Source organism: Primulina eburnea, chromosome 14 (genome assembly GCF_022965805.1).
Source record: "Primulina eburnea isolate SZY01 chromosome 14, ASM2296580v1, whole genome shotgun sequence".
Classification (NCBI taxonomy): Eukaryota; Viridiplantae; Streptophyta; class Magnoliopsida; order Lamiales; family Gesneriaceae; genus Primulina; species Primulina eburnea.
Window position 1 is genome coordinate 30,199,653 of NC_133114.1, and position 27,093 is coordinate 30,226,745.

Consider the following 27,093-nt stretch of genomic DNA (forward strand, 5'->3'; position numbering starts at 1 on the left):
ATAAGTCATGCACACATATCAGCTTTTGTTCATATACGAGATTTAGACTATTGAAAAATAGAGCCAATCGAAGCCAATTCTACTTCAAAAACATAATAGCATTGAAATCGAATTGTTGAAACTAGATCATTTCACAAGATAACAATATAAAAAATTAGTTTGCATCAAGAACCAAACTTTTCAACAAGCTTTTTGAATGATGATATCAGTTATTATCGAACCATGAAATTTTAAATATATCTATCTATTCTTGTAAATCAACCAATAAGTTAGATTTCAAATTTCTTCTAACTTGTTTATCTGCTGCCCCATTGTTTCTGGCCAACTTCTTCCCCTGCAAAATCCCCACTGACCTTGACTTACTCAACCTCACCGTGGGGATCTTGACACTCAATCCCTCCCTCCTCCTCATTATGTGATCATTACTTTCATCGGGCGGTAGAAATTTAATCTCATTAGCTGTTCCAATTGACTTTGACCTTCCGATTCTGCCACCAATCGCGTAATGCCTGAGTTCTGCAGTCGAAACACTGGATACTTTCCCGTTCCTCCTGCTCCCTGTTCTACTGTTCCTGGCCATCTCCACGCTCTCATCCAACGGCTCATATTTGACTGCACGAGAATCCTCCCCTACGCTACTCCCCAGATTAATACAAATTGGAGCACGTGCCTTCATTTTCTGGTGTACAATCTTTAAACATTCCACCACCTCTGCCATTCCTGGCCGCTTCGCCGCTGTGGACCTCACGCACCTAGCCGCCAACACGGCTATCCGTCTGAGAGCTTCCCAGTTTCGCGGAGGCCCGATTCTTAGGTCACAAATGCCAGTGAAGTCACCTATTTTTATCGCCGGAACAGCCCAATCGACCACCGACGGAGGACTGTAATTCACGTCGATTGCATTCCTGCCGGTGATGATCTCCAGCATTAATATCCCGAAGCTGAATACGTCCGACTTGGTGCTTAGATCGCCAGGGGCGAGATATTCCGGGTCTAGGTATCCCAACGTCCCCGCCGGGGGCGTGCATTTCACCTTAACGTCCTCCATATGTCCTCTCAGAGACAGACCGAAGTCGCTGAGCCGGGAACTGAAGCTCGAGTCTATCAAAATGTTGGACGATTTGATATCCCTGTGAATGATCGGCGGATTTGATGCGTGCAGAAACTGAACCGCCCTTGCAACCTGCAAAGCAAAGCGGGTTCTCTTAACCCAACCCGGGGGTTTACCCGACCGGTGGAGCAAATCGTACAAGGACCCATTCGGCATGTACTCTACTACGATCAGTTTACGTTGATTCGGATCAATAGCAAATCCAAGCAAGTTCACCAGCCGGGGGTGATAAATTCTAGACAGAATCTCCAGCTCTGCATCAGTGGTACTACCACCATTTCCAGCGAGGGAGTTGTGCGTTTGTTTCGTCCTTTTGACTGCCGCGACAGCTTTTATCTGATGGATTTGCGCTTTATACACGGCTCCATGGCTGCCTTTCCCAAGTAAATTCCCGGCGGAGAAGCCATTGGTGGCAGAGCTGAGAACTGAAAAATCAAATTCAACAATCTTGAAAGGCCTTCTACAATGATTCTTGATGGGCTTTTTACTCAACAATTCCCAGTTATACGAATCGCAGGTGGCGATAGCGGACTCCAAGTTGCATGAAAGGTAACCCATTTAGGAATTTCACAAAGTGTATGGACTAAGCGTAGTATTATAGTAAAATGGCATTGAAAAGGAATAAAGGCAAAAGCCATAGTTGAAAAAGAAGGTGGGAATCGTAAAGAGAATTAAAGTGGTGGGAAGCCAGGGAGGTGGTGATCTTTTTACAGCCTTGTGTTTCCTCCAAATTAGACCTGTGAGTACTGTGAATCAATTGAAAATTATGCCTCCAATTTTAATTGGGAGTTGAGGGGTTGGGGTGTTCTTTAATGGTTTTTTTTTTTTTCTTGCATTCGATGGCGTGCAGGCGGGATGGGGTCAACATGCCACCTCCGTCTTGGACCATGGGTATCTTTCTCCGTCAATTTCTTTTTCCTTTTTCATTTTGGGATAAATTAGGTTACCTTGCTAGGTTTTTCTGTGCATAAATTATTTTTATATGTTTAGTTCTTTTAATTAATTCTCCGAGTCCCAGCTCGAGTCCAATTTTGAGTCGAGGCCGATCGAAATCATTACGAGAGAAGTTCTCTTAATAGAAGTATAGAACTGAGTTTTCTTTTGTTTCAACTTTCAATGTGATTGTAATTGTTTGCTCATTGATCAAATTTTAGGTGTAGTTAGTGTCATGATCTTGGCATATTGAAGCACTATTGGTTCATCATCACCCAACTCAATTGTTAAAGAAATAAATAGTTATACTATTTCGAAACTTATCTGAGTTGATGGAATCGATGAACGCTTGATCAATAATCATGAGTTCGATTCTCTTATCAATATTTTCTTGAACGAACTGTTACACAAAGCTTATATAGCATGGTTTATCTGACAAATTTGGTTTGTATGTTAGTGTATTAATCAAGAGTTTGCTTAATACACAATAAAATATAACAGAGAAGAGTATTTACTTCATCAAAAAAAAAGTTACCCTGTGTAAGAAAGTTCCAATTAATGTTTACAATAAAAAAATTGTCGGCAATCTAAGTTTCATCATAAATGTGATCTATCATAAGCGCGCAGTTGCGAACCATCTGCCATGATTGAGACATTTATGGATATATAGGACATGCATAACAAATAATTAATCCAAAATAAATCATAATTGATTATTTGTTATTTTTTAAAATTTCTGAAAATGTATAATACACACAATTACGTTGGATTCTTTATAAAATAAATAGATAGAATAATATCCCCTAGAGGTCCTAATATTTTATTGGCGGCGAGCTAGTATTGTACCTGAATTGTCACTATATATGTTGATGTACAAACACTCTCGAAAGAAAATTCTGTGTTCAGTCAATTTTGCGCTTACCCCTTTTGTAATGCATAATTCCTTTCGAGTCTATTTCATCTACGAGTGTGTCTCATGTGAGACCGTCTCACGGATCTTAATCTGTGAGACGGGTCAACCGTACTCATATTCACAATAAAAAGTAATACTCTTAGCATAAAAAATAATACACTTTTATGGATGACGCAAATAAAAGATCCGTCTCACAAATATGACTCGTAAGACCATCTCACATAAGTTTTTGCCTTCATCTACTTGCATCAATCCACTTTTTTCTCTGTTTTTTGCCCCTTCATTTCAATATCTCCTAAAATTGGAACAACGAGATTGTGATTTTTCCCCCTTATTTCCCATACCTAAAAGAAAAAATATCTGGTGAAAGCTAAACGTTGGTGGGATCCATGGGAATGACAATTGGAGTGGGAGTTGCGGGGTCTAGAACACGAGACTTGTGTAATTATTTGATATATTTGATGTCCCTCGGGCTAAACAAATGGCTTAATGATTCATTATAATCTAATTAATTATTCGAAAAGGGAAAAACAATTGTCATTTTTTATGATTGTTTTTAGCTTATTCGGAATTAAATCTGTGATATAATGTAATAGTCTGTAAATTACAGTATTCAGGTGAATCACATTGAGCAAATCACATGTAATAGACTCATCCGATAATATGTCAGTATGGATAATCAGACTCATAACTATTGATAAAAAGTTCATCTATTTCACCGTCCTGGATATCCTAAGAGTCACCATTTATTTTTTATATTTATGGAATACGTTTGTAGTTGTATTTTCTCAATACGATTTGAAGCTTTGTTTCACCTTAGATATTTATGAATAATGATGAACTATATCCGGTTTCTTAGGCATTTGACGAAGCCCATGTGTGTTGTTTGCTCAGCAGTGTAAGAGAAAAGGCGTTTGAAATCAATTAAAACAGGTTTATTGTGTATAAAAATCATTCACATATTTATTATTTTCAAAATATTTTTTTTGGAAAAATTCTAAGTTTCATTTCATTCTTAGGCTAACTAAAATGGTACGTGACCACTGAAATACAAAAGAACTTTAACTAATATTTTGAGTGTTAGTTTATCTGAAAGAAACACACAATGACATTTGTCAGTATGCAACTTATCGCTCATACTTTTTCGAAACAATCTAATTGTGTGTGTGTGTGTGTGTTTTATATTTAATTTAATTGGAATTAATTTTTTTGGTTGGAAAGATAATAAATGATTAAATTTATTGGTCACACTCATATGAAAAAAGAAATGTATTATTTTGTAGATAACTGATTAAATGTGTCGAAGATGAAGAAAGATAAAGAATGCAATTTGCAATTCCGTCAAAACTTAAAGCATCAAATCCGTTGTGTATTTATTTGCCTCATTATTGCTCAACATCCAACCAATGCATATATATATATATATATATATATATATATATATATATATATATATATATATATATATGTGTGTGTGTGTGTGTGTGTGTGTGTGTGTGTGTGATTTTTAATCAACTTTATCCAAAAAAAGATTATTAGTTCTTTGTATAATGATAATTAGTTTTAGTTGCAAGCAGATTTGATTTAACCAAAGTCATACCAGAGACAAAATGAAGGATGGGTTATTTTGTACTTGTATGAGAAATGATCACATGAAAAAAATAAAAATTTGTATTACACGGTCTCACGGATCGTATTTTGTGAGGCATATATCTTATTTGGGTCATCCATGCAAAATATTAATTTTTATGCTAAGAATATTATTTTTTATTGTGAATATCGGTAGGGTTGACTCGTCTCACAGATAAAAATTCGTGATATTGTCTCACAAGAAACCTACTCCATAAAAAATATTAATTATTTTACATCGATTCTTAATACAATATTTGACTCAAATTATACGAGGATTTGAGTATCCATATATACATTTATTCATTCTTTAATCAAATATATTTCATTGTCTCGTCTCACTTTCAAACATTGCCTACAATACTATGGTTGTAGATAAATGAAAAATGACCAATCACAACTATATATATATATATATTTTAAAGTACCAATTCCAACTAAAATTTTGAAGTACCAATTCCAACTAAATGTATGATGAGTTGTTATTTTTTATCATAAGGTCCTATATATATATATTTTTAAAAAAATCATATTCTTTTTTTGGGGCGTAAAATTATATTCCAAGACAAGATATTCAAAGGCGATTTTTTTATAGAGATATTTGGAGAAATAGATTTGGTCAAATTTTTTTTAAAAAAAATAACTCTCCATGTAATGAACAGATACACTACGTACAAACCAAAACAGCCCTTTTGTAGCTCTCGAAATCATCGAGGAACTGAGGACAAGATATTCAAAGGCGATTTTCTTGATCCCTTCTCCTTTCAGCGTTCTCTGTGTTTTTCTTTATGGATAATCACCGTTAAAGTTTCTGTGTGCTTTAGTTTTCGGCTTTGCGTGTGTTTATTATGTGTTAATCTTAATTGTTATAGATCGCTAGGGCTTGCTTCTATTTTTGTTTTGAATCTAGGGTTTCTTTGATCTAATTTGAGCTTTTAGTTTCTTCCATGGATGTACGACATCGAGCATTGCCCAGAAATCTTCCGCCTTTGGATTTGAGTCAGTTTGATAAATGATTTAGGGTTGCCAAATCTGGTCAATTAAATTTCTGTTTCTGTTTCGTTGATCAGGCTGCAGATTGTTGGATGCAAACTTTTATCGTGCATTCATAAGTTTATGTCTTATAATTAAAGCATTTAAGTTCGAATGTTTGAGAGAAGTTGTTGCTGTATGTGCTCTTATTATCTTCTGGTTGCTGGATCATCTTATATTGGACAGTTAACGTATTTTTTGCTTTATGATCATCTTATGAAAATTTTTGGAATGCCCATCTATTAATAATTTGTACTAAAACAGTGAGGTTTTTTTTTTCCCGTTAACAGTGATTGATATGGGATGTTTTCGTCTCCGTGATTGGTATATTTTGTTTCAAGTCATTGTTAGCTACAGAAAAAATGAAAAACTAGTATACATGAATTACCACTATTTTTTCCAAATTGAACACGAAATTTTACATATCCTCAAAAAATTGTTTGAAGTTCTCTTAACCTACTACACTGAAATATATATTGAAACCCGTATTTTATACCCTGTTCTTGTATGCTTGTGTACTTGACCCAAGTGATGCTGATACTTTTTCGTCAATGATTAGTTTGAAAGGAGCATACTTTATCTGAAACATGGGTAAAAGGAAGTCCACGGCGAAGCCACCGCCTAAGAAGAGAATGGACAAACTTGACACTGTTTTCAGCTGTCCCTTCTGCAATCATGGCACAAGTGTTGACTGCCGCATGTAAGTGGTTTATAAATTATCTCTCCATTTCACTGACCAGGCTCGTTATTCCGATTATGAATGTGGATTTTTAGTTCGTTTTGAGTAATGACTTGTTTTAAGATTAGAACTTTGGCCTATTTCCTCTCCACGCTCAAGGGAGGATAACTTTCTAAGTCCATAAATATAACTTTCAAAGACTTAATTCAGCTGACGTGAAACATCTAATACACACTCTTTATGTTCAGAAATGAACAACTGAAGTCGAAAGTTTACAACAAATTATTGAGTGATCTATAGGTCAGTTCTACACATAACAGTGAACATGACTCTAATACCAAGTTAAGATTAGGACTTCGGCCTAACTCCAGTCCAAAAGATAGCTCAAGGGGCGATGACGGTCCAAGTCCATATATATAACTCCCGGATACTTAATCTAGCCGATGTGGAACATCTACAACTAGTTAGAGAAAATTTGTGACTCTCGTATGCAAGTGTTGTTTGATTGATGGATAGTAAGATTTGACTTTCGACCTTGTATGCATGCTCCTTAAAACACAGAAGCAATGTGGTAATTGCACAGAAACAATCTCCATTTTAATTTGGCTATTTAAGGTTTGTTTTATGAAATCAATTACAGTTTGACTAAGGACTTGAGGTGGTGAAAATAGTCTGTTCGTTGTATGGATTATATATGCCTGAATGAAGGAGGTAAATTGTATTGGTCCCCATACCAGTGTGAGTGCAGTGCTGTGAATGAGTTAAAATGTTGTACATTTCACATTTTTAGTTTTTTTACTTTAATTTATCTTACTTCTCTTTTATTTTGCTCCTCTTATGCATAATTCGTGATGATGTACCATTGTTTTACGCGTCAGTGATATGAAGAACTTGATTGGTGAGGCCTCATGCCGGATTTGCCAAGAGAGCTTTAGCACCACCGTAACAGGCATGCAATTTATTACCTCTTGCTAAGAAAATGAATTTGCTCAGCACATCAATAGTTGAGGAAATTCTAAACTTTTCCATCAATTAGTTTTATGTTTGTTTGGTTATAACACCCCGTCCTCCAACCATTATATCCAAGATTCGAGCTAACTTTATGCTTTAAATTGTTTGCAGCTTTGACAGAACCGATAGACATGTAAGTAACATATGAATAATTTTCTTGTAATCCCATATGTAGTTTATTTTCCTCTTTCCGCATTTGAAGGCACAAAATTCTCTCACAACAGATATAGTGAGTGGATTGATGAGTGCGAACGTGTCAATAACCTTGAGGATGAAGATGCTTAGAGGATATCGGAGTTTACAGATCCAGAAATTGCTTTTAACACTGAGACTGAGACTGGCTTGCCATACCATTCACAGAGCTCTTTTTATAGATAACAGTCCGAGTAGTTGTATCTTTTAACAACTATGTATTTGTATGTTTGCAAAACTAGTACGATTCCTTTGCTGTGACGACTTGTTTGAGTGTGTAACATAATACTTTTAACGTGGGTTGATCTACTAATGTTAATGGCTCTTGATGGTGCTAAATAATAGTTGTTGAATCCTGGTTGATTCAAATTTGTGCCCATTGTCGGATATCAGCCTGCGGCAACCAAAGATTTATTTGGTGGGAAATTCGCACTTGAAAGCGTTTGATGTGGTTTGTTTTGTAACTTTTGTTGCAGAACAATTATAGATTTTGTGTATCTTACAATCTTTTATGAAATTTGTATAATTTAACAACTAATTTTTTTATAACATATTTAAATGCAATTCTAATATTTGATACACATTCTTTATTTTTACTTCGATTTCTAACATTTAGTAAATGGAAAACCTCCTAAATTCTATCTCTATCGTCACCACCATCATAACATATTTATGTTGTTTACGAGGTATGTTACATAGATATTAATTCTCCAAATCAAACCATTTTCTCACAAATCATCTCTTAAACCAAGATCTAAAATATTTTCTTTAACTACATTTATCCAAATTTTTATGATCTACCTCTCTTTTCACTCATTCCATTGACCTACCGGTCTAAAATATGTCGTGTTTGGTCACCTCTTGCATTACCAAACCAAGATCTAAATTCTATATATACACCCATATATATATTTGTGTGTGTATATATATATATACAAAAAAAATTAAAGAACACACTTTAAAAAGTCGTTTACAACAATGGTAAATTGTTCTGCACGGCCTAAATCCAAACACAAATTGTCTGTCAGTCATATAAAAAGAAAACTATTTGTTTACATTCTCTGATCCACAACAAAATATGATTGCACTCCCTAAGTTCATATTCATTTTCTTGGGATGAAACTTAGTATAAAATATTAAAAATACAATACAAACATTTGATATTTGAGTAGTAAATATTTCAGATATGATACTAATATATGATACTCAAGTACTCAAACATGTATATCAAATATTGATATTAATTAATTGTGTTTTTCGGATGAAAATGAGTACAAAAAAATTGAAGAAAGAACGATACAAATATATGATATTTGAGTACCAACTGTTTCAGATATGATATTAATATATGATTTTTGAATACGTAAACATGTGTAGCAAATGTTGATATTAATAAAGTTGTTCTAAATTTATGCTCAAAATCTTATCGTTTATATCAAATATAAAACAGTTGATACTCAAATATATATTAATATTATATTTTTATATTTTATATCGAATTTTATCTGTAACGACATATGTCACTAACATCATATATTTGGGTAATCAAAAGTCAAATATTAGTATCATATATTGATATTGTATTTTTAATATTTTGTATCGAATTTGATATGAAAAAATGTGAGTTTTAAGGAGTATAAACACATATTAAGATAGATTAGATTAGATTAGGTAGCAAACAAATAATATTTCTAAAAAGACCAACAGACCATTTGTATTAGGATTGAGGGCTTCCAGAGCAATTTACCCGAAGTTTTGCTGTTCTAAAACCCTTGTGCGGATAACAACACATACACGTCGTTACCTCTCTCTCTCTCACTTTGTATCCCAGCTTGCCATTCAACCAAATCAAATATAGCTAGCAATCTCTACCAAATATCCTTCAAGAAAAAAAGTTTACTTTCTCAATTTTGGCGGTCTACAGATCACAAGTTTCATCTTTTAATTTCGTGACGATCACACACCAATCGATATTATAGTCACTCATGCGGTGGTTACTGCGGAGTAGAACCGTATCTGTGGTGATTCGAAATGGATCGCACAGTTCATTTGAATCACGCAGGAGTGTGGTGACGAGCTGTAGAGCGGTGCTATTACCGCGGTTCGGTGGACCAGAGGTGTTGGAGGTCCGAGAAAATGTTAATTTGCCTGAACTCAAGCCTAATGAGGTCCTCGTCCGGACTCGCGCCGTCTCGGTCAATCCGCTCGATACTAGAGTTAGTTTCCAAATCTATAAGCTCGTTGTTATTTTCGAGTCAGATATTTTCACCATTGGTTCGCGATTGAATTTTTGGATTCGCGGTTGGATAAAAATGAATTAGCGTTTGTAATTTATGTAAATAAGTGAAGTATCAAATGTAGGATTGTGGAATAAAAGTTTTACTCTTCCAAAGGATATTAACTTAATGTATATGTAGTAATTTGAATGTTAGATGATGATCGGGTCCAATAATCAACATAGAAAGACTAGGCTATTTCAATACATTTATATGCTTAGAAAAATAGTAAGGACTGATAAGCTTGTGTTTGTTATTATTTGGTTTTTATTGGTTTTTTTTGTAGTTTTGGAACATAAATTTATCTCCCTCGTGAGAAAAAAAAATTAACAGATAGAATATTTGGAGCTCTGAATTATCTGGATTTTATTTCAAATTGGTCTATCTAATAGCTAAATTAGTATTAGAATCACTGGAAGGATGACATCCTACATTATACTTCATAATCATACATATATCTTTTTTCGTGATTGTTGATCAATTTTGTTTGATGTTCCTTTTACATGATTATAGGTATTATGTAGAACTTATACTTGATTCTGAACTTCCTAATGGTTAGTGGGAAGCATGATAATAATGTAGTTTGTTTAATAAATATTTTATATTTCATGCATTCTGAATTTAAGTTGGCTCTTGTATCCAACAATCTATTGTTATGCTGAACTATACCATTTTCCCTTGTAATCAAATTTCTGAAAATACCTATTTATGGACATATATTAGTAAGATAGCTGGAAATCTTAATTGTCAGCTGCAATATTATTTTCTGTGATTCTTGTAGAATCAATTTCATCTCTCTGTTTGATATCATTAAATACAATATTTTGGTCCTTTTACCTTGTGTTTAAATGTAGTTTTTCACAGATGCGATCAGGCTATGGTCGTTCACTGTTTGAACCACTTTTGCCATTAATACTAGGACGTGATATTAGTGGCGAAGTTGCAGCTTTGGGAGGTTCTGTACACTCGCTCAGTGTAGGGCAGGAAGTTTTTGGCGCTCTTCATCCTACAGCAGTGAGGGGTACTTATGCCGACTATGCAATTCTTGCGGAAGATGAACTTACCGTAAAACCAGAATCAATTTCGCATGTGGTAGGTTGCCGACAGTTATCTGCAGGATAATCAACCCACTGCTATTGTCCTTCACTTTTTAGCATTACTTATAAGCAATAACTAAAGATTGCATTTTTGTGACCTGCATTTTTTTTCTGCATATAGTTCTATTTTGCAGATTTGTGGTACAATCAACCTACTGCTGTCGTCTTTTTCTTTTTGAGCTTTACTAATAAGTGATAATCAAGGTTGCATATTTATGTCCTGCATTTTTGTTTCTGCATATAGTTTTATTTTGCAATTTTCTGGCAGCATGTCGTCTGTTTATCTGCGTTTTTTCCTCCCAAGTAGATGCTGTTACACCGGAGCATGACAAATTTATTTTGTCTTTATAGGAAGCAAGTGCCATCCCTTTTGCTGCCTTGACTGCCTGGCGTGCGCTGAGATGTACAGCAAGGATTAAGCAAGGGTATTTTACAACTGATAATTAAATTATAGTTCCAATAGATTTTCCATCATGTGCTTGTACAAGAACAATGGGAAATGGCATTTTTGTTAGTGAATTATAGACAAACAAAGAACTAGCTCAAAGCCTGAAAGAATACCGCAAGTACTTTTCCAAAGTTGCATCGACCAAAATTCAGTTGACTTGCATTTGTTGCCTCTTGTTGGTTCCTAAACATTAAGTAACATCAAGAAGGTCATCATAATGAAATCCTTTATCTAGTTATTTTTAGCCGTCCATCCATTATATGTGCATACTGTGTTTTTACTACCACTGTCATGCAATCACATCCTATTGTTGACATATCTTTACCAGATAATTTAAGCTTGAAAATTATATCTTGATAAATGATGCATCGGCTTATTGATTTGAATTATACCTGTACACGTTATGTGGTTTATTACTTTAGATATCTAGGAGATAATTTATGATCTCGAAGAGTTTAAAATGATTCATTGTGAGTATAACAGAGGGTGGATACCTTGACATTAGATTGTAAGAAATAAAATAGCACTCTATCCAATTACATTTGTATATTTGTACTTTCTTTCTGAATTTGCTGTGTTAACTGGATTGTCATAGACAAAGGGTGTTAGTGGTGGGCGGAGGAGGAGCTGTAGGCTTTTCTGCAATTCAGCTTGCCGTGGCTTTTGGATGTCATGTTTCTACCACATGTGGAGGTGAATGCATTGCTCGTATCTTGGCAGCAGGTGCCGAACAAGCTGTTGACTATGCCACTGAGGCAATAATCCATCATAAACCCTCACTTTTTCTTGTTTTCAGATATTTTAATATTTAGATTTTTTACATTCGTCCAATTTGCAGGATTATGAAGCATCAATAAATGGTTATTTTGATGCTGTATTGGACACCATTGGCGTTGCTGAGACAGAAAGAATAGGTATAAATCTTTTGAAGAGAGGGGGGCATTACATGACATTGCAGGTATGATGAGGCAACCTGGCATTTTCCCGAAAGCTACTTAGATCCAAAATTCCATGATCCATACAATGATGCATGGTTTTGGTTGTCTTCACCAGGGAGAGGCTGCATCCTGGACTGATAGGTATGGACTAGCAGTTGGCCTTCCTATATCAACAGCTATATTGTTGAAGAAGCAAGTTCAATATCGATATTCACATGGAATCGGTGAGCCAAGCATTGAGCTTCTAGTGTATTTGTGGTTAAAATAACATGAATGCAAAAATTGAAAGAGAAGCGCCATTGCATGTTTTCTCCCCTATTGCATTTATACGAGTAATTAACCAACATGGACACTGTGTTACACAGCATATTTCTTACATGAAACTACTGGATGAAGTTGATTGTGCACTTTAATATTAGTATGAAATAAGAAACTCATCTAATGATCGGGATGTGCTAACACTACCAAGAGATGATCGTTATTGTCTGGAAGTCATGAACTTGCGATTCGCCCTGAACTATTAATTAGTCTTGAATTGTGCAAATAGATGTTACCTCAATCTGGTTCTTCTTATTTCTATGCTAATTTCTTACACTTTTTTGTTGTGAAGAAAACTGGATGTGCTTATTTGGTCATCACTACGGATATTGATTAGGTTTCCTGCAACTTTTTCGTCCCGCGAGGCTCTATTATTTTGAGATTAGAAAAAAATTTATTTGCAAATTCATCTTGATTAGAGAGTGCAAGAATTGGTTTCACTTCGTCTAAGTAATTAGGGACGATGCTAAACATCAATTCATCATTATTGTACTACTGTACAGAATATTGGTGGAATTACATGAGGGCCGATCCTGAAGGTTTGTATGAAATTCGCCGGCTATCTGAGGCGGGAAAGCTGAAAGTACCTGTTGATAAGACCTTTTCAATTAAACAGGTGAGAGAAGCGCATGATGCCAAAGATAAGAGGCTCATTCCAGGTAAAGTTGTCTTAGAATTTGATTAGCTCGGGCTAGACCCGACCCTCTCATCTGTACACGACATATGAATTTTTTATGGTAAAATATAGTTGCTAAAAAGCTGTACTTTTTATGGTGGCGATCCATGCATTCTTTGGGAATTTTTTACTTTTGTAGGTTTAATTTATGTCTTGATAAATATAAGGTTTTCGGGAATGATCGATGATTTACTCTGCCTGTCTTTTAGTATCTGTGGCTACCTAGATGATACAAATTATACCCCATTAAGTAGTTCGGAAAGACTCAACTTCTAGGTTTCAGTTGGGGATAACAGGTCAGGGACGAATAACGTCTTGACTCATAAAATTAGATTAGAATATAAATCTCATGCCTCCCCACGTTACAGAATCTTCAACAACCTGATATTGTCACTTGAATTCCCCCAAATTTGGTGTCGCATGCTTTTCAATCTCAAAATCTATACGCTTTTCTCATTCTCACAGGAAGCTTTATTTCCACCAAGTTTCTGTTTCAGGCTTTCAGCTGTCTGTTTCTGATAGCATTAAAACTTTTTTTCTTTCATCGTCGGTCCTTGGAATTTGTTCAAATTCAAAATCATTTAAATGAATACTGATGCAATGACACCTTTGCTTTGTTAAATTCTTCGAAAGATTACGTCTAGTTCTTGCTTGCGCAGTCCCTCTTTTTTGGCCTCTGTTCTCGAGTTTCTTTGAAATTCGTAGACTAACTACAATGACCAATGCTGCAGCCTAGAAAAGAACAGGTAGACAATTGGTGACAATAGTAAAATTAGCAAATTAGTTCTAGAAAACACAAATTAATGTGAGACGGTCTCTAGTCAATTTTATGAAACAAATCTTTGACCCGACTCAACTCATATAAAAATTATGATTTTTTATGTCAAAATTATAATAGTATTCATTATAGTTATGGATCCAGTCAACTCGTTTCAGGATTATAGACTTCAATGTCTCACAAGATACTTATTCTCCAAAAATAAATAAAAAGTTACTTTAGGAAAGAGTGCAGACTCAAAGACTATGATCTCTTTCATGAAAGTCCATGGAGAATGACTATCTTATAATCTGAATTAGTCTCGTTGATATATTCTTGTTTTCTAATATGACTTACGAATGATAAAATCTTATTATAAAAATAAATAAATAAAACTTTTTTCTATCAATTTTGTTGAATAAGAAACGGTAGTTCTTATCCAATTCATATTAGGCTTTTTCGAGTGAAGTGCGACCTAATCGCACCATCGGATCTTTGATGTAGATTTGGAAATCTAAACTTGTGAAAACGACTGGAACTAAATTTCTTTCCAACTATTGAAACCTATACATTAGACACTCTCTAAAAGAGACCGAGAACGTACAAATCTAAATTGAATTTTTTTGGCCCCTCTTAAAAGAAACAAGTCCATCTAATTCTCTAAAATATTTAAATGAAACTGAAAAATAAAGATGGAACGTTCTGTAGGCCCGGATCATAGCTCTTTTTCTAATTTGTAATCCTTCTTAATTGGACTTAGCATGGGCTTAAATCCTAAATGAAACATGAAAGTGACCCAACTGCGGAATGTGGACCACCTAATCACCTGTGCATGTGGATCAAGAAACCCCGAATATCACTTTCCACAATCGCATCACAAAACCCTATCTACGAACCAACTTTCCTTTGTTCATCTTTTCTTCTACTTGAAAAGTGCTTTTTTATTATTGAAAATAGCTTTGTCCAAAGCTTTTTTTAGTAGGTCTTTTGTGAAACGATATCATGATTATTTATCTATGAGATGAGTCAACTCTACCGATATTCATAATAAAAATTAATACTCTTAGCATAAAATGTAATATTTTTTCATGGATGACCCAAATAAGATATATGTCTCACAAAATACGACTCATGAGATCGGCTCACACAAATTTTTGTTTTTTGTCATTTTATGGTGTAATTATCAGTCAAAACCCACCCTCCCATTCTCCATTTCCAACGTATTAGATCACACATCTTAATTATTATTAAATCCCGTGATTTTACCTACTTGAATCGCTTTTACCTTCAACCGTAATAATTAATTAATTAAGCCAAAAGCAACAACACCAAGGTGAGTAATTTATAGCCTAGCGAAACCAATTGGTACATAACACGTGATCCAGTGACCTAGTTGTGTTTCTTGACTGATAAAGAGGACATAAAATGGCAGTCATTTTCCAGTCCACACGCACTTCCTTTCCATGCTTGGCTAGTTCAAGTTAGCCCTTAGTGCTTGTCTATTTCAATTATGAGACCCCAGCTATCGTCTTCCCCCGCCTGCATAATTCACATTAGCCAAGAGTATCGCGCCCTAAATCCTCCGAGGGAGTGTAGTATAGGATGACAATAGATCTGTGAAACGCCCGGATCCAACGTGGGTTCGTTTTATTTGTTCGTGATTATATATAATGAAAACCAAAAACAAAATTTACGTTGATAATGGATTCCACGGTCTTGCTTAACCTGTGTGTACCTAGGTTTTTAGGAAGGCAGGTCTAGCGCGTGCCCCTAAATAGATTAAGAAGGCGCGTGGTGGTGTGAATGATTTGGTCGTGCATAGTAATGGACGCCGGTCACGTGCATCATGGACTCTTCTTCTTTAATCTCGACTACCACCATGTGACGTGATTCAACAAAGCCCCTTGTTTCAGATACTAATATCATAAATGCCATTACTCGAGATTCCTAAGGCAGTGTTTGGGTAGACTTAGACTGTACTAATAAATATCCATTTCCTTTGTTGTCCCTATCACCATTCTCAATTATTTATTTTCATATTTATGTTTTCAAAAACCATAAATTCCTATTTTTTCTGCTTTTTTATGAGCATATAATATTTGTAAAAAAACATATATATCTTCTTTGATATCGTTCCAATTGATGTTAGGTTTTTTTTATTAAAATTAAACAAAAATAATCCACCCACCTGCTAGCATCCCATCATTCTTTTAAAATTTGATTTTATTCTATATGTCTTGTGTAGCCAAGTTGTTGCTTGTGAAATTATATGGAATGATTGGAGTGATATTGTCAAACCTGGAATTGGAGGAAAGAAAAATGGAGTGTAATTGCATTTTACTCCAAACAATAGAAAACCAGATTTCGAAATTATTGCAATTAAAATTTTGACAAATAATGGAAGTTTCAACATCCTCTGGCACCTATTATATGTCCCCATTTTTTTTATATTAATATAATATATGGATACACTTTGACCAATAAAAAAATTAAATGATATTTATATCATATTAATTATCATGCGTTGTCACGAAGAAATCACATATGCTAAAAACATGGCGAGTCAAGGTTCATACTACTACAACTCACATTTAATTGTCACATTTAGGAGTTTTTTTTATATGTATATTATATATATACATATATCTATTATCTATATTATATATCAAAATTGAGATTTTAATAGGGTTCTGCGAGAAAAATCCGAAATGAAGATGGAGATCTCTGATTTTTTTGGGTTCAGAAATTTTTTAAAATCCCCGAAAATGTTCCTCATCCACGAACCAGTCCCCAAAATAATAATAATAATAATTTATTAATTTTAAAAATATTATTATTAATAATATTATCACTAATGATAATAATAGATAATAATAAGTTTTGATTTGAGAAATCCCCGAACTCGAAAATTCTTGAACCCGAAATCTTGGGGATCAAATCTTAATATCAATGAGACAGGATTTGGGCGCGTTTTAATAATATTACAAATATATTTCACTTAAAGATTAAAAAATTCACATATTATTTCTACAAATCACTATTTAATATAACTTCATTATAAAAAAAATAATTAAAAATATAACAAAATTTTATGTATCAACTCAATCTATTAATAATCACGATTCATATACATGATAATTATTAGTATATTATAAAACTTTTGGGTCATTTGAGTAACCACTTTCATACAACATATTACATCAAAAATCTTTTAATTTTTACCCAACATTCTATATAAATAGATATTTCATTTTATATATTTGTTACTATTTTTAACATATTTCACCCAATCCATACTTAGACTACTAGAATGAAAATTAATAGTTTTGCCATAAAGAATAATATTGTTCATGGTTCGATCGGGTGAGAAATATGTCTTAGAAAATTGATTCATTAGACCATATCATAGAAATTTTTTTGTTTTATATTAATATTTCCCTACAAACTTAAAAGATAATCTATTGAAATTTTCCATACATGCATGGTGTGTGTTAATTTAAATAGTATTTATCACATGATTTTACTCTTGACAAATGAAATACTATAAAATTTGTTTACGATATAATAATTAATTAGCCAATTATTTTAAGAAATGGAATACCGAGAAATAAAAAAATTGCAAGCCCTTCAAGAGCAGACTCACCCGCCTTCTCTAATACATACGCACACACAGACCGCTGTTTTCACCATCCCAACAGCGATTCTACGGAATCCACCTTCCCCCACTCGCCAAACTTTTACTCCACAATCGATCAAATCTTTGTTCATCCCATCCATGGCAAGCATCCAGTAAAAGAGAGCAGTAAAAAATCACGCAAATCAAGAAAACACGGATGGATTTAGATAGACCCCATTATTTCCGCACTTCAAGCATAGGTAGCAGCAGCACAAACACCGCTGCCTCTACGAGTGAGCTCTTCATTTGCTTCGCTTCTCGGCTGTCTTCATCATCTTCTATGAAACTGTCTAAATCAATCCTCAGCCCTGGCCGCGCCGCTAGGGACTGTGGCCCTGTTTCCCTTACTTCTTCCCTCAGTCGTCGACTACGCACCAATGGCAGCCTCAAGGGTGGCCAGGCTTCTCCCTTCTTTACAACCTCTGGCAAGAAAAGAGGTTGCGGCTTTGAGAACCCGGAGCCGTCTTCACCTAAGGTTACCTGCATTGGACAGGTGAGAGTGAAGACCAAGAAAAAGGTCAAGCAAACTCGAAGTTTTTCCAAAAGGCGGGGTGGGGATGTTAGTTTTAGAAAGATTGAACAAGCAGGTGGCGATGGAGCGCACCAGGGTGAGGATAGAATTAGCAGCCAGCAAAGATTTTCGAATCCCAGTGCACACGCTCAGACGCAGCAGCAGTCTCAAGAATGCTTGACTCACAGGAACCAAAGATGGGTTCATTTGCCAATCTCGATTTGTGAAGGTTTAAGATCGTTCGGTTCCGAGTTCAGCTGTTTTTTCCCGTGCAAAGGCTCGTGTTTTTCTACAAGTGAAAGGGAGAAGGCAGAAAAGGAGCGTAGATCAGGTGAAAATGAAAATGGATGCGGAGCGGTGTTCACGCGGTGGCTGGTGTCTGTGAATGACGGCGAAGGAGGGAAGAGGAGGGAAATTGAACTCGTGGTCGGCGGCGGAGATGAGGAGGAGATCTTGGCGGAGAAATACTCAATGAGGAGTTCAAGAAGGCATGTGTTTGAAGATATTGAGGTTAAGAATGATAAGATCGAAGTAAAGGGGCAGAGTTTGGAGGGGGAAGAGGAAACAGCAAGAGTGAGCATTTGCATACCCCCCAAGAATGCTCTTTTATTGATGCGATGCAGATCTGATCCAATGAAGATGGCCGATCTTGCCAACAAGTTCAGCTGGGATGGAAAGGCCACTCATAAAGTTGATTACGAGGATGTTGAAGAGGGAAAAAACGATGAACAAGTTCGTACAAATGTTGATGAATTTGAAGAGGTACAAGATGGTGATACAATTCGTGTAGAAAGAGAAGAACAAGAGGAATTACGAGTATGTGAAGTTAAAGATGAAATTTTTATGCGAAATAAAGCTGAAACAGGTGAGGTTTTTGAGGAAGATGATGTTTTAGTCGAGCCTATAGAAGAGCAGGGGACCCTGAATGAAGCAGAAGTGATCTCGAAAATAGGATACGGTTGTGATGGGGAAGAAAGTCAAGGAGGACTGCTTATTATTAGCTTTCAAGAAATGGTGGAAGAAAAAGAGCCGGAGGAAGAAAGAATGGTCACGAAGGAGAAGACATTGGAGGAGGAAGAAGAGGAGGAAGAGGTTGAGTCAAATATGTCCTCGTTTGAAGCTCTTTTAGATCAAGAAAATGCTGAACATTATGTAGATCATCCGATTAAGGAAGAAGCAGAAGATGCCCCACTTAGCGATTCAACTATATCTGATGAATCAGATGAAGGAGAAAGTGCAGGCAACGAAATGCCAACACTCCACGGTGATGCCGCGATGGAGAAGCAAGATGGAGAGGGAGCACAAGAATCGAACCCCGGTTTTACAGAGTGCTGTGAGGAAAATCAGGTGGAAACCCAGCTGAATTCCGACGAAGAAAGTTATCAAGAAGATGAAACTAAAGAACAAAAGACAGAAACTTCACCCACAGTGACAGGAATTGGGGACCCTGAAAGTCAAGAATTCGTTGTTAGCCGTCTAGAGGCAAAGAAAGAAAAGGAAAGCCCTGTGCTGCCGGATTGCTTGCTGTTAATGATGTGTGAACCGAAGCTATCAATGGAGGTTTCAAAGGAAACATGGGTTTGCAGCACTGATTTTCTCAGGTGGCTGCCGGAAAGGCCACTTAAACCACCGTCTAAACCTGCCAAGGTCGGTGGTGGCGGCGAACAAGCCCCGGTGAAGAGGAGGCTCAGCGTTGACTCAAAGCCTAAGCCCAACTCACAAAAGGAGAAACACGACTTCCAGCAGCCGCGGCGTTCATCCTGCTCCCTGCCTCCGGCGGCTGCGTCTATGGCCACCATAATCGAGCAGAAACTGGTGAATGCTGTTGCTTATGAGCCGTTGGCGCTGACTAGATGCAAGTCTGAGCCGATGAGTACAGCTGCTGCCAAGCTCTTACCCGAGTCCCATTTCTGGAAGAACGCAATCAGGAAGCTGGAGCCGCACAGGCGAGCCACGCTGGGCGCTGCTGGTGTCGGATTTTGAGCTGAGCTGGCAACAAATTACAACAAAAGGAATCGTTTTAGGCTTAGAGTGCACAGTAGTTTTTACTTCCAAACCATGTTTCTTTTCTTTTCTGTAAATTTTGTTAAATGTTTTAGGTTGTTTTGTGACAAAAATACAATGATGCTTTTTTGTTATTACCGTAATGTTTGATCAATGTTATCGTGCTTCTCTGAACCAGTAATTGTAATTTCACCTCTGTAACAGTCTCGTTTCAATCCATCTCTGTTCAAGTTGATCTTAGTCTGTTAATTGTCTCGTATCAGTTGGATAAATAATTTGAGAACTCAACGTTTCAGATGTTCATTCTTGAGTATGAGAGGGGTGTGTTATAGTTGGATAAATAATCTGAGAGTTGTATATATGGACTTGAACAATCTTCCTCTTTGAGCTAGCTTTTGGAGTTGAGTTAGGTACAAGTTCCAATCTTAACATAATTCAATGATTAAGACCTTGTTAATAATATCAAATATTTTCTATTGTAATTTTTGTATTGAGCACACCAATCTCTATTTTCAACTTATTTTATTCATTAAAAATTTCTACCTACAAAAGGGAAAGTAAGACAAAAATGAAAAGACAAGCGTACATGCATGGACATGGTGTCCTGGTAAAAAAAAAATGGAGGCCAGTGGAATTTGAAGGAGAATTCAGACAAGCTCAAATTGCAAATGTGTCCGTATATTCTGACAGGACAGGCTGTTCTTTTTTTCACTATAATAATCGTTTGGCGATAATTTTAATAACATGGACGATTACGAAAAAGTGGTAAAAACATGTGATGTTCAACGTTGGATACAACAAACCAATTATTTAATTAACATTTAAAAATTTTAAATATATATATATATATATACATATATACGGTCAAATCATCATCATATGAGAACAGTGGGGGTGGATGAGAAGGCTGCCAGTTTCCTAAAATAAATGACAGTTGGCCTACATATTTAATTTACTATCATGTTAGATGGGGTAAAGTCGACGCTGCCCCACACCATATCAAGAGCCCAAAATTCACTTCATGGGGAGGGGGGAAAATAAAAAATAAAAAAAAATGGGCCAGAATTTTTTCTGGCCCTTGGATCTACCCCTACAGGCAGTGCCTGCAGGCCCGGCTTGCCCTCTGCAACCAACAACCGGTGTTTCTGCTGGGACCAGGAATTGATTCAGCAGGCCCAATATTTACTTGACGGGCTTATCATGGACCAAACCCATATATGATTACAAGGCAATACCCATGTTCAGAACAAGGATGGGCCTACTTGTTAAAGGCCGATTAACTGGCCCATGAATCTTTGTTATGAATAAAAAATTAAATATACAAGGATCCATCAAAGAAAATGTTTATCCTCAGGGAATCGTCAAAAATAGAAAAATGTTTATCCTCAGGGATGAAGATGAAGCCAGAAACAGGGACGGATCCAGGAATAAGAGTTGGGGTGGGCTTGAACTCAATATGATAAGTTATATATTATTAAAAAAAAAGTACATCATATCGTTCAACGAAGTTGTGCCTTACGTGATTTTAAAACATAAAATTCATCAATAATAGAATTTACATCAATATGTTTAGCTAAATCTCGTTCAATATAGAGTGTCAAACAATCGGCAAGAAAGTCATCCTCCATTTTATTGCGAAGTTCCGTCTTCACATGCTTCATTGCTGAAAAAGCTCGTTCAATAGTGGCAGTAGACACAGATAATGTCAAAACAAGATGAATCAATCTAGTCAAAATAACATAAACACTTGACCGTCCACTCTCGGTCAATTGCTGACACAACTCAACAAGTGTAGAAACCTTTAAATTCTGCATCACATCGAGTTTATAAATGTATCAATTCATACTTCAAAACAACAATTTCTTGATCTGTGAAATCTCCAGGATAAAACTTCTTCGCAAGCTTGCAAATATCATCACTGTTAAATGAGTCAAATGAATTTTTGGACTAACCAGAATTATATGAACCAAACTCCATCAAACGAGGATAGGGTAAGTAATGAATAAACGTCGCTAATTAAAAACAAAATGTAACTAATATCCAAAAAATCAAAGGTTTTACTTAGCGATATAAAACATATTGCCAGAAATATCAAATTGGAGGATAGTAAGTTGTAGCTAAAAAAAAAAATGTAATCCAAAAAAAAAAATTCATATAAAACATAATTGACAAAAAATTGTATTAAAAAAAGATGACTTGATTAAATCTTAATTCAAAAAATATAGTAAAAATAATATTTTAGACATAAAAAATAATCATCATCATGAATCGTGTCAGATCAATGAACGATTTCATAAGAGTTTTTGTATATGTCTATCTATTGAGCCGAGTAAGTTGGGCCTCTTCGGTTCAAACTCAACCCAATAGTTATGAGACATGCAATCCATGCTGGAGTCGCTAAGTTATTCGGGTTCTACAACGAGCTCGGATTACCCAAACAAGGAAATATCCTTTTGGAAAATTACCATTGCCACATAAAATTTCGAAAGAAAAGTAGGGTTGGATATAAATTTCAACTTGACGATAGTTGATGATTATCAATTTACTTGATCCCTCATTTTATAGGCTCGTAATAAGAAATTCTTACTTTCAAAATGTTAATTTTCATTATTGTAAGTAAGATATTTTCAAAATTATTGCAATGTAGGAGGAGTGGATGCATCGTACGACTCTGACTAATAAATTGGAAGTTATTGAATATAATTTTCATTTTTTTAAAAAAAAAATATTGCATAATCCTGTACAAAAAACAAATGACCACTGGAGCAAAAAACAAATGACCAGTGGAGCAAGATTCCCCATGTCAAATCGCATTCTTAATTCCTTCTGTTCACACGATTATGGTACGATTACGAATTTGCACATTCTTAAAAAAAAAACCTTTGAATCCACTTTGGAGGGCTACTACTGTATAGATGCGTGCGAATTAGCAGAAGTTGGTTCGATTCATCTATTAATTTTCTGAGAACTTTTGCAAGAGTTGAAGGGACAATGGATCGGTGGAAGGAGGATTACCTGGATATTGTCTTGGTTCCAATCGGGCTTCTCCTAATGTTTGTTTATCATCTCTCCCTTGTCTACAGATACCTCAAGTGTCCTCGCACCACAATCATAGGATACGAGAATCATAACAAAGGAGCCTGGGTTGAAAGAATGTATCTGGTAACAAATCAAAAGCCCTTGTTTTGTTCTCCGAAGTTGTCAACAAATCTTGTCGGTTTTGATTGAAATTCCTTGTAATTTTAATGGGTTTTCGTTTTTTAATTAGTTGGCAGCGAAGGACAGAGGTCCTGCAATATCAGTGATCAGCAGTAATATAACAGCAGCTACGGCACTTTCGTCAATCTGTCTGGTACTAAGTTCCATTATCGGAACTTGGATCGGAAGCTCTACCTCGAACACATCAAGTATTTTCACGAACAAATTGATATACGGAAGCAGAACTCCGTCCATTGTGTTCATCAAGTTCATATCTATACTTTCTTGTTTTTTGGTGGCCTTCGCCTGTTTTGTTCAAACAGCAAGGTACTTTGTTCATGCTAATTTCCTCATCAGCATGCCGAATAACGACATTCCGGTGGCTTGTGTGGTGAAAGAGGTGATAAAGGGGAGCAACTATTGGTTGACTGGGATAAGATCACTGTTTTTTGCCACCAATTTGCTGCTGTGGATCTTCGGTCCTATACCGATGTTTTGCTGCTCGGTGATTATGGTGGTGGTGTTGGTTACCGTTGATCGGAACACGACACCTTTGCATCAGTATGCTCCTGTTGGAGGAAGCCATGGTTTGTTCAAGAAGATTGATCTTGGAAAAAAGGCTGTCACTGATGCATTTGAGCTGCATCACAGAGCACATGATGAAAACCGAAGCAGCGCATGAGTTCTTATCTTTGTTGATTCTTTTGGAGTTGTTTTGGGATGAAAGTTCAAAAGAATAGATCCAAGTTTCATATTCTTCTTTAATTTTGAGTACAATATCAGATTTATTTCTGACTATGTTCATAGGCAATTAATGTTACTTTATCAAACTCTGAGGAAGAAATTAATAATTAAATATCAAATACTCTACCTAATGGGCGGCTCGGACATGCAAATTTGTCTTTCAAAAGAAAAAGTAAAGTCATATGACCAAAGAACTACTATTAAACAATGTAACACCACGTTTAGTCCACCAAATGCGGCTCACATATATATTATATTATGTGGAAACAATCAAATTTGAACCTACTCAAATTATCATATTCATCTTCTTGGTTAATAAAGATTCATCAACTCTTCTATTGAAAGAACAAGTGCTTCTACTTGTGCGATTAAAGAAAGAATGGAGCAGATTTGGAAGAAAGATTACTTGGATTTTGTTCTAGTCCCAAGTGGTTTACTCATCATGCTTGGCTACCATGTGTTCCATCTCCACAGATGCATCAAACTTCCTCAAACCACTGTCATCGGCTACGAAAATTACAACAGAAGGGTTTGGGTTCAAAGAATCTTGCAGGTCACAATCTGTTAATTACCTGTCTTTCATTAAGTAATATACGATCGATTCAGATTGAAATATTTTAAATCCATGATGTTTTGAGTAAAGAGAACTCGGAAAATTTTAGGGTTTGACTTGTATTCATTCACATTAACTATTTTACAACTGCCATTTTGATAAGCAGATTGAAGACAAGGAGAGAGGACAAGCAGTAGCCGTAATTGGAGCAAACATATCTGCAGCAACTTCCTTAGCTTCAATCTCACTTGTTTTAAGCTCTTTAATAGGAACATGGATCGGAAGCTCTAATCACAACGATCTCATTACTAACAAAATATACGGAAACACGAGCCCGACTATCATTTACATCAAATATATAGCTCTACTTTCTTGCTTGATATTGGCCTTTGCTTGTTTTTTCCAGACAGTGAGGAGTTTCATACACGCAAATTTTCTTATATCCACGCCGAATTGTCAGATTCCTGTTGCAGATGTTGAGAGTGCTGTCATAAAAGCAAGTAATTTCTGGGTTGTTGGTTTGAGGTCACTCTATTTTGCTACCAATTTGCTGCTCTGGATTTTTGGTCCAATCCCGATGTTTCTGTGCTCTGTTATCATGGTCGTGATGCTACACTTTCTTGATACAAATTCAGCCCCGATGCCTCAGTATAACACATCCGCCAGAGATGGTTACTTTGACAAAATTGATTAAGAAACGAGTGAACTAACTGAGAATCATGATGAGCGTCAAGAGGGATCAGAGAGTATGGGATGTCCGCAGGTTCAATGATGTAATAAATTAGACAATATCTGTAATCCCATCTGTTAAAAGTATGAATTTATGAAGAATATGACATATAAAAGCCAATTTTGTGACATCTATTGATGTGGTTTTTGCTACATACTGTACGAGGTCATTAAAGAATGTATCTGTGTAGACAAGAAAGATGGAACTTTTTCTGAGAATGATTTTTATTTTCAAACATCGAATGCACTAATTTAGAACCAAACCAATTCTTCAATCAACCTCTTATTTTGTGAATCAACTCCACCAAATAAATTTAACATTCCTGGTGCACATTAGAAGCCACAGCTCTGGCCCAGAACTTGATCTGTTCTTTCACGGCCTCTGTGGATTTGTTTCCATCCCATTTGGGAACCGGCAGAGCGGAACTATGCGTCCGCCGTGCCTCAGAAAGATAAAACGGGTGTTTTTCTCGCAAGCCTGGAATGGTGCTAATTTTCTGAGGATTCCATGTGTCTTTTTTCTTGATATTAAAGCCAAAATCTTGCAATTTTTTGGATTCCACAATACTAGAACTCTTCTGTTTCCTGAGCTGATTCATTGTTGGTTGAGTTCTTATCTCCTCCAAGCCCTCCATTTTTACTATCTCTATCCCCGGTTTCTTTCTTGGTTGATGCCTTTTTGTGCTAGAATTTGGTGACACGGCCTGCAAAATTGTAGCAACAAGGCAAATTTTGAAACACTAGTGTTTGATTAAAGAAAGACTACACAAAAAGCAATCGCTATTAATCAAAAGAAAACCAAAAAAAGAAAAATAAAAAGAAGCATACCTTTACATGTGTCCTGGTGTCTGAATTTCTCATAGAAGCTTGCCTGATCAAATTCCCCATAGAAAATTCAACCTCTTCATCTTGGAACTCTTCAGTTCTAAAACTCGTGGGCATAGAAAGTTCAACCTCTTCAGTTCTAAAACTCGTGGGCAGAGATGGGGCGCGACTTATATTATTCTTGGACAAAATCCTCCTGCTGGACTTGCTTCTTCCAGGTTCTATACCCCCTTTTGCGTCAGAGTTTTCATGGATTCCTTCTTCCATGGAAGCTGGCAGAGATGGAGCCTTTACCAGATTAAACCTATGGGATTCAGCGTCCCCAGATAGTTTCTTGATCGATTCATAGGTTTCTTCATACGACTTTTCACCAAAAATCTCTTTGCTGCAATGGTTGGATGAAGTGCAAGGATCAGAAAAACTTCGAAACATCCTAAATTTATCACAGTGAAGCAAGTTTCCAAAGAACCAGGACTCGTCCAGCAACTCCTCAGGCTCTATCATCTCGTCCGAATCTTTCATGGGCTCTAGATTTTCATGTACTTTGAGATCCATACCTTTAGATGAAATAAAATAGAAGGGTGCGTTTCTTGAAATTTCTATATGGTTTTGTTGTGTCTATCTATTCCACATAAATTGACAAAAAGAAATATATGGTTCTCTTTCGAAAAGCTGTCAAATTGGCTGATTGGAAATGAACCATGTGGGATTTGGATGTCATGTGGTTTCATTGATACACATTTATTTTTCAGTTATGCATAAGAGGACATGTGGTGTTCTAATAATTGATCTTTGTAGACAAAGGATGGAGTCATTGAGTGCACAACCATCGCCATTTCTTGG

The 27,093-nt window shown here is 35.9% G+C and overlaps 7 protein-coding genes across 8 annotated transcripts; 5 read left to right on the forward strand and 2 right to left on the reverse strand.

Moving 5' to 3' along the window:
• Positions 1–129: 129 nt before the first annotated feature.
• Positions 130–1,944, reverse strand: LOC140813065 (serine/threonine-protein kinase-like protein At1g28390). Its single transcript, XM_073171483.1, has one exon. It carries the CDS (start codon positions 1,667–1,669, stop codon positions 245–247), a length of 1,425 nt encoding a protein of 474 aa, XP_073027584.1. The 5' UTR covers positions 1,670–1,944; the 3' UTR covers positions 130–244.
• A 3,278-nt stretch (positions 1,945–5,222) lies between these two features.
• On the forward strand, positions 5,223–7,954 carry LOC140813189 (transcription elongation factor 1 homolog). The gene is made up of 5 exons (XM_073171658.1): positions 5,223–5,325; positions 6,178–6,318; positions 7,176–7,246; positions 7,420–7,441; positions 7,533–7,954. Exons 2-5 carry the CDS (start codon positions 6,206–6,208, stop codon positions 7,591–7,593), a joined length of 267 nt encoding a protein of 88 aa, XP_073027759.1. The 5' UTR covers positions 5,223–5,325; positions 6,178–6,205; the 3' UTR covers positions 7,594–7,954.
• A 1,263-nt stretch (positions 7,955–9,217) lies between these two features.
• LOC140812885 (uncharacterized) lies at positions 9,218–13,464 on the forward strand. Of its 2 annotated transcripts, none has more exons than XM_073171260.1 (7): positions 9,218–9,716; positions 10,641–10,868; positions 11,225–11,298; positions 11,917–12,076; positions 12,160–12,279; positions 12,375–12,483; positions 13,081–13,464. In XM_073171260.1, the coding sequence occupies exons 1-7, from the start codon at positions 9,486–9,488 to the stop codon at positions 13,260–13,262; spliced, it is 1,104 nt and encodes a 367-aa protein (XP_073027361.1). In that variant the 5' UTR covers positions 9,218–9,485; the 3' UTR covers positions 13,263–13,464. The 2 variants fall into 2 exon arrangements, with proteins under 2 accessions (XP_073027361.1, XP_073027362.1); XM_073171261.1 differs by having other exon boundaries at positions 9,589–9,716; positions 10,631–10,868.
• A 4,154-nt stretch (positions 13,465–17,618) lies between these two features.
• Positions 17,619–20,367, forward strand: LOC140811649 (uncharacterized). The gene has a single exon (XM_073169675.1). It carries the CDS (start codon positions 17,844–17,846, stop codon positions 20,178–20,180), a length of 2,337 nt encoding a protein of 778 aa, XP_073025776.1. The 5' UTR covers positions 17,619–17,843; the 3' UTR covers positions 20,181–20,367.
• Positions 20,368–22,950: 2,583 nt separating this feature from the next.
• On the forward strand, positions 22,951–24,164 carry LOC140811557 (uncharacterized). Its single transcript, XM_073169507.1, has 2 exons — positions 22,951–23,363; positions 23,470–24,164. Exons 1-2 carry the CDS (start codon positions 23,193–23,195, stop codon positions 24,079–24,081), a joined length of 783 nt encoding a protein of 260 aa, XP_073025608.1. The 5' UTR covers positions 22,951–23,192; the 3' UTR covers positions 24,082–24,164.
• Positions 24,165–24,522: 358 nt separating this feature from the next.
• On the forward strand, positions 24,523–25,390 carry LOC140811332 (uncharacterized). The gene is made up of 2 exons (XM_073169188.1): positions 24,523–24,696; positions 24,863–25,390. Exons 1-2 carry the CDS (start codon positions 24,523–24,525, stop codon positions 25,388–25,390), a joined length of 702 nt encoding a protein of 233 aa, XP_073025289.1.
• LOC140811556 (uncharacterized) lies at positions 25,090–26,977 on the reverse strand. Its single transcript, XM_073169506.1, has 2 exons — positions 26,254–26,977; positions 25,090–26,129 (listed from the first exon to the last, which is right to left on the reverse strand). The coding sequence occupies exons 1-2, from the start codon at positions 26,803–26,805 to the stop codon at positions 25,740–25,742; spliced, it is 942 nt and encodes a 313-aa protein (XP_073025607.1). The 5' UTR covers positions 26,806–26,977; the 3' UTR covers positions 25,090–25,739.
• Between the last annotated feature and the right edge of the window lie 116 nt (positions 26,978–27,093).

Bases quoted from the DNA above. Each gene is read 5' to 3' on its own strand.
- LOC140813065 (XM_073171483.1), bottom strand. From the start codon at position 1,669: ATGGGTTACCTTTCATGCAACTTGGAGTCCGCTATCGCCACCTGCGAT.
- LOC140811332 (XM_073169188.1), top strand. From the start codon at position 24,523: ATGGAGCAGATTTGGAAGAAAGATTACTTGGATTTTGTTCTAGTCCCA. The intron at 24,697-24,862 runs GTCACAATCTGT...TTTGATAAGCAG, and splicing joins GGGTTCAAAGAATCTTGCAG to ATTGAAGACAAGGAGAGAGG.
- LOC140812885 (XM_073171260.1), top strand. From the start codon at position 9,486: ATGCGGTGGTTACTGCGGAGTAGAACCGTATCTGTGGTGATTCGAAAT. The intron at 11,299-11,916 runs GTATTTTACAAC...GGATTGTCATAG, and splicing joins ACAGCAAGGATTAAGCAAGG to ACAAAGGGTGTTAGTGGTGG. The intron at 12,280-12,374 runs GTATGATGAGGC...TGTCTTCACCAG, and splicing joins GGCATTACATGACATTGCAG to GGAGAGGCTGCATCCTGGAC.
- LOC140811649 (XM_073169675.1), top strand. From the start codon at position 17,844: ATGGATTTAGATAGACCCCATTATTTCCGCACTTCAAGCATAGGTAGC.
- LOC140811557 (XM_073169507.1), top strand. From the start codon at position 23,193: ATGGATCGGTGGAAGGAGGATTACCTGGATATTGTCTTGGTTCCAATC. The intron at 23,364-23,469 runs GTAACAAATCAA...TTTTTTAATTAG, and splicing joins GGGTTGAAAGAATGTATCTG to TTGGCAGCGAAGGACAGAGG.
- LOC140811556 (XM_073169506.1), bottom strand. From the start codon at position 26,805: ATGGATCTCAAAGTACATGAAAATCTAGAGCCCATGAAAGATTCGGAC. The intron at 26,130-26,253 runs GTATGCTTCTTT...ACAATTTTGCAG, and splicing joins ACACCAGGACACATGTAAAG to GCCGTGTCACCAAATTCTAG.
- LOC140813189 (XM_073171658.1), top strand. From the start codon at position 6,206: ATGGGTAAAAGGAAGTCCACGGCGAAGCCACCGCCTAAGAAGAGAATG. The intron at 6,319-7,175 runs GTAAGTGGTTTA...TTTACGCGTCAG, and splicing joins ACAAGTGTTGACTGCCGCAT to TGATATGAAGAACTTGATTG. The intron at 7,247-7,419 runs GCATGCAATTTA...AATTGTTTGCAG, and splicing joins CTTTAGCACCACCGTAACAG to CTTTGACAGAACCGATAGAC.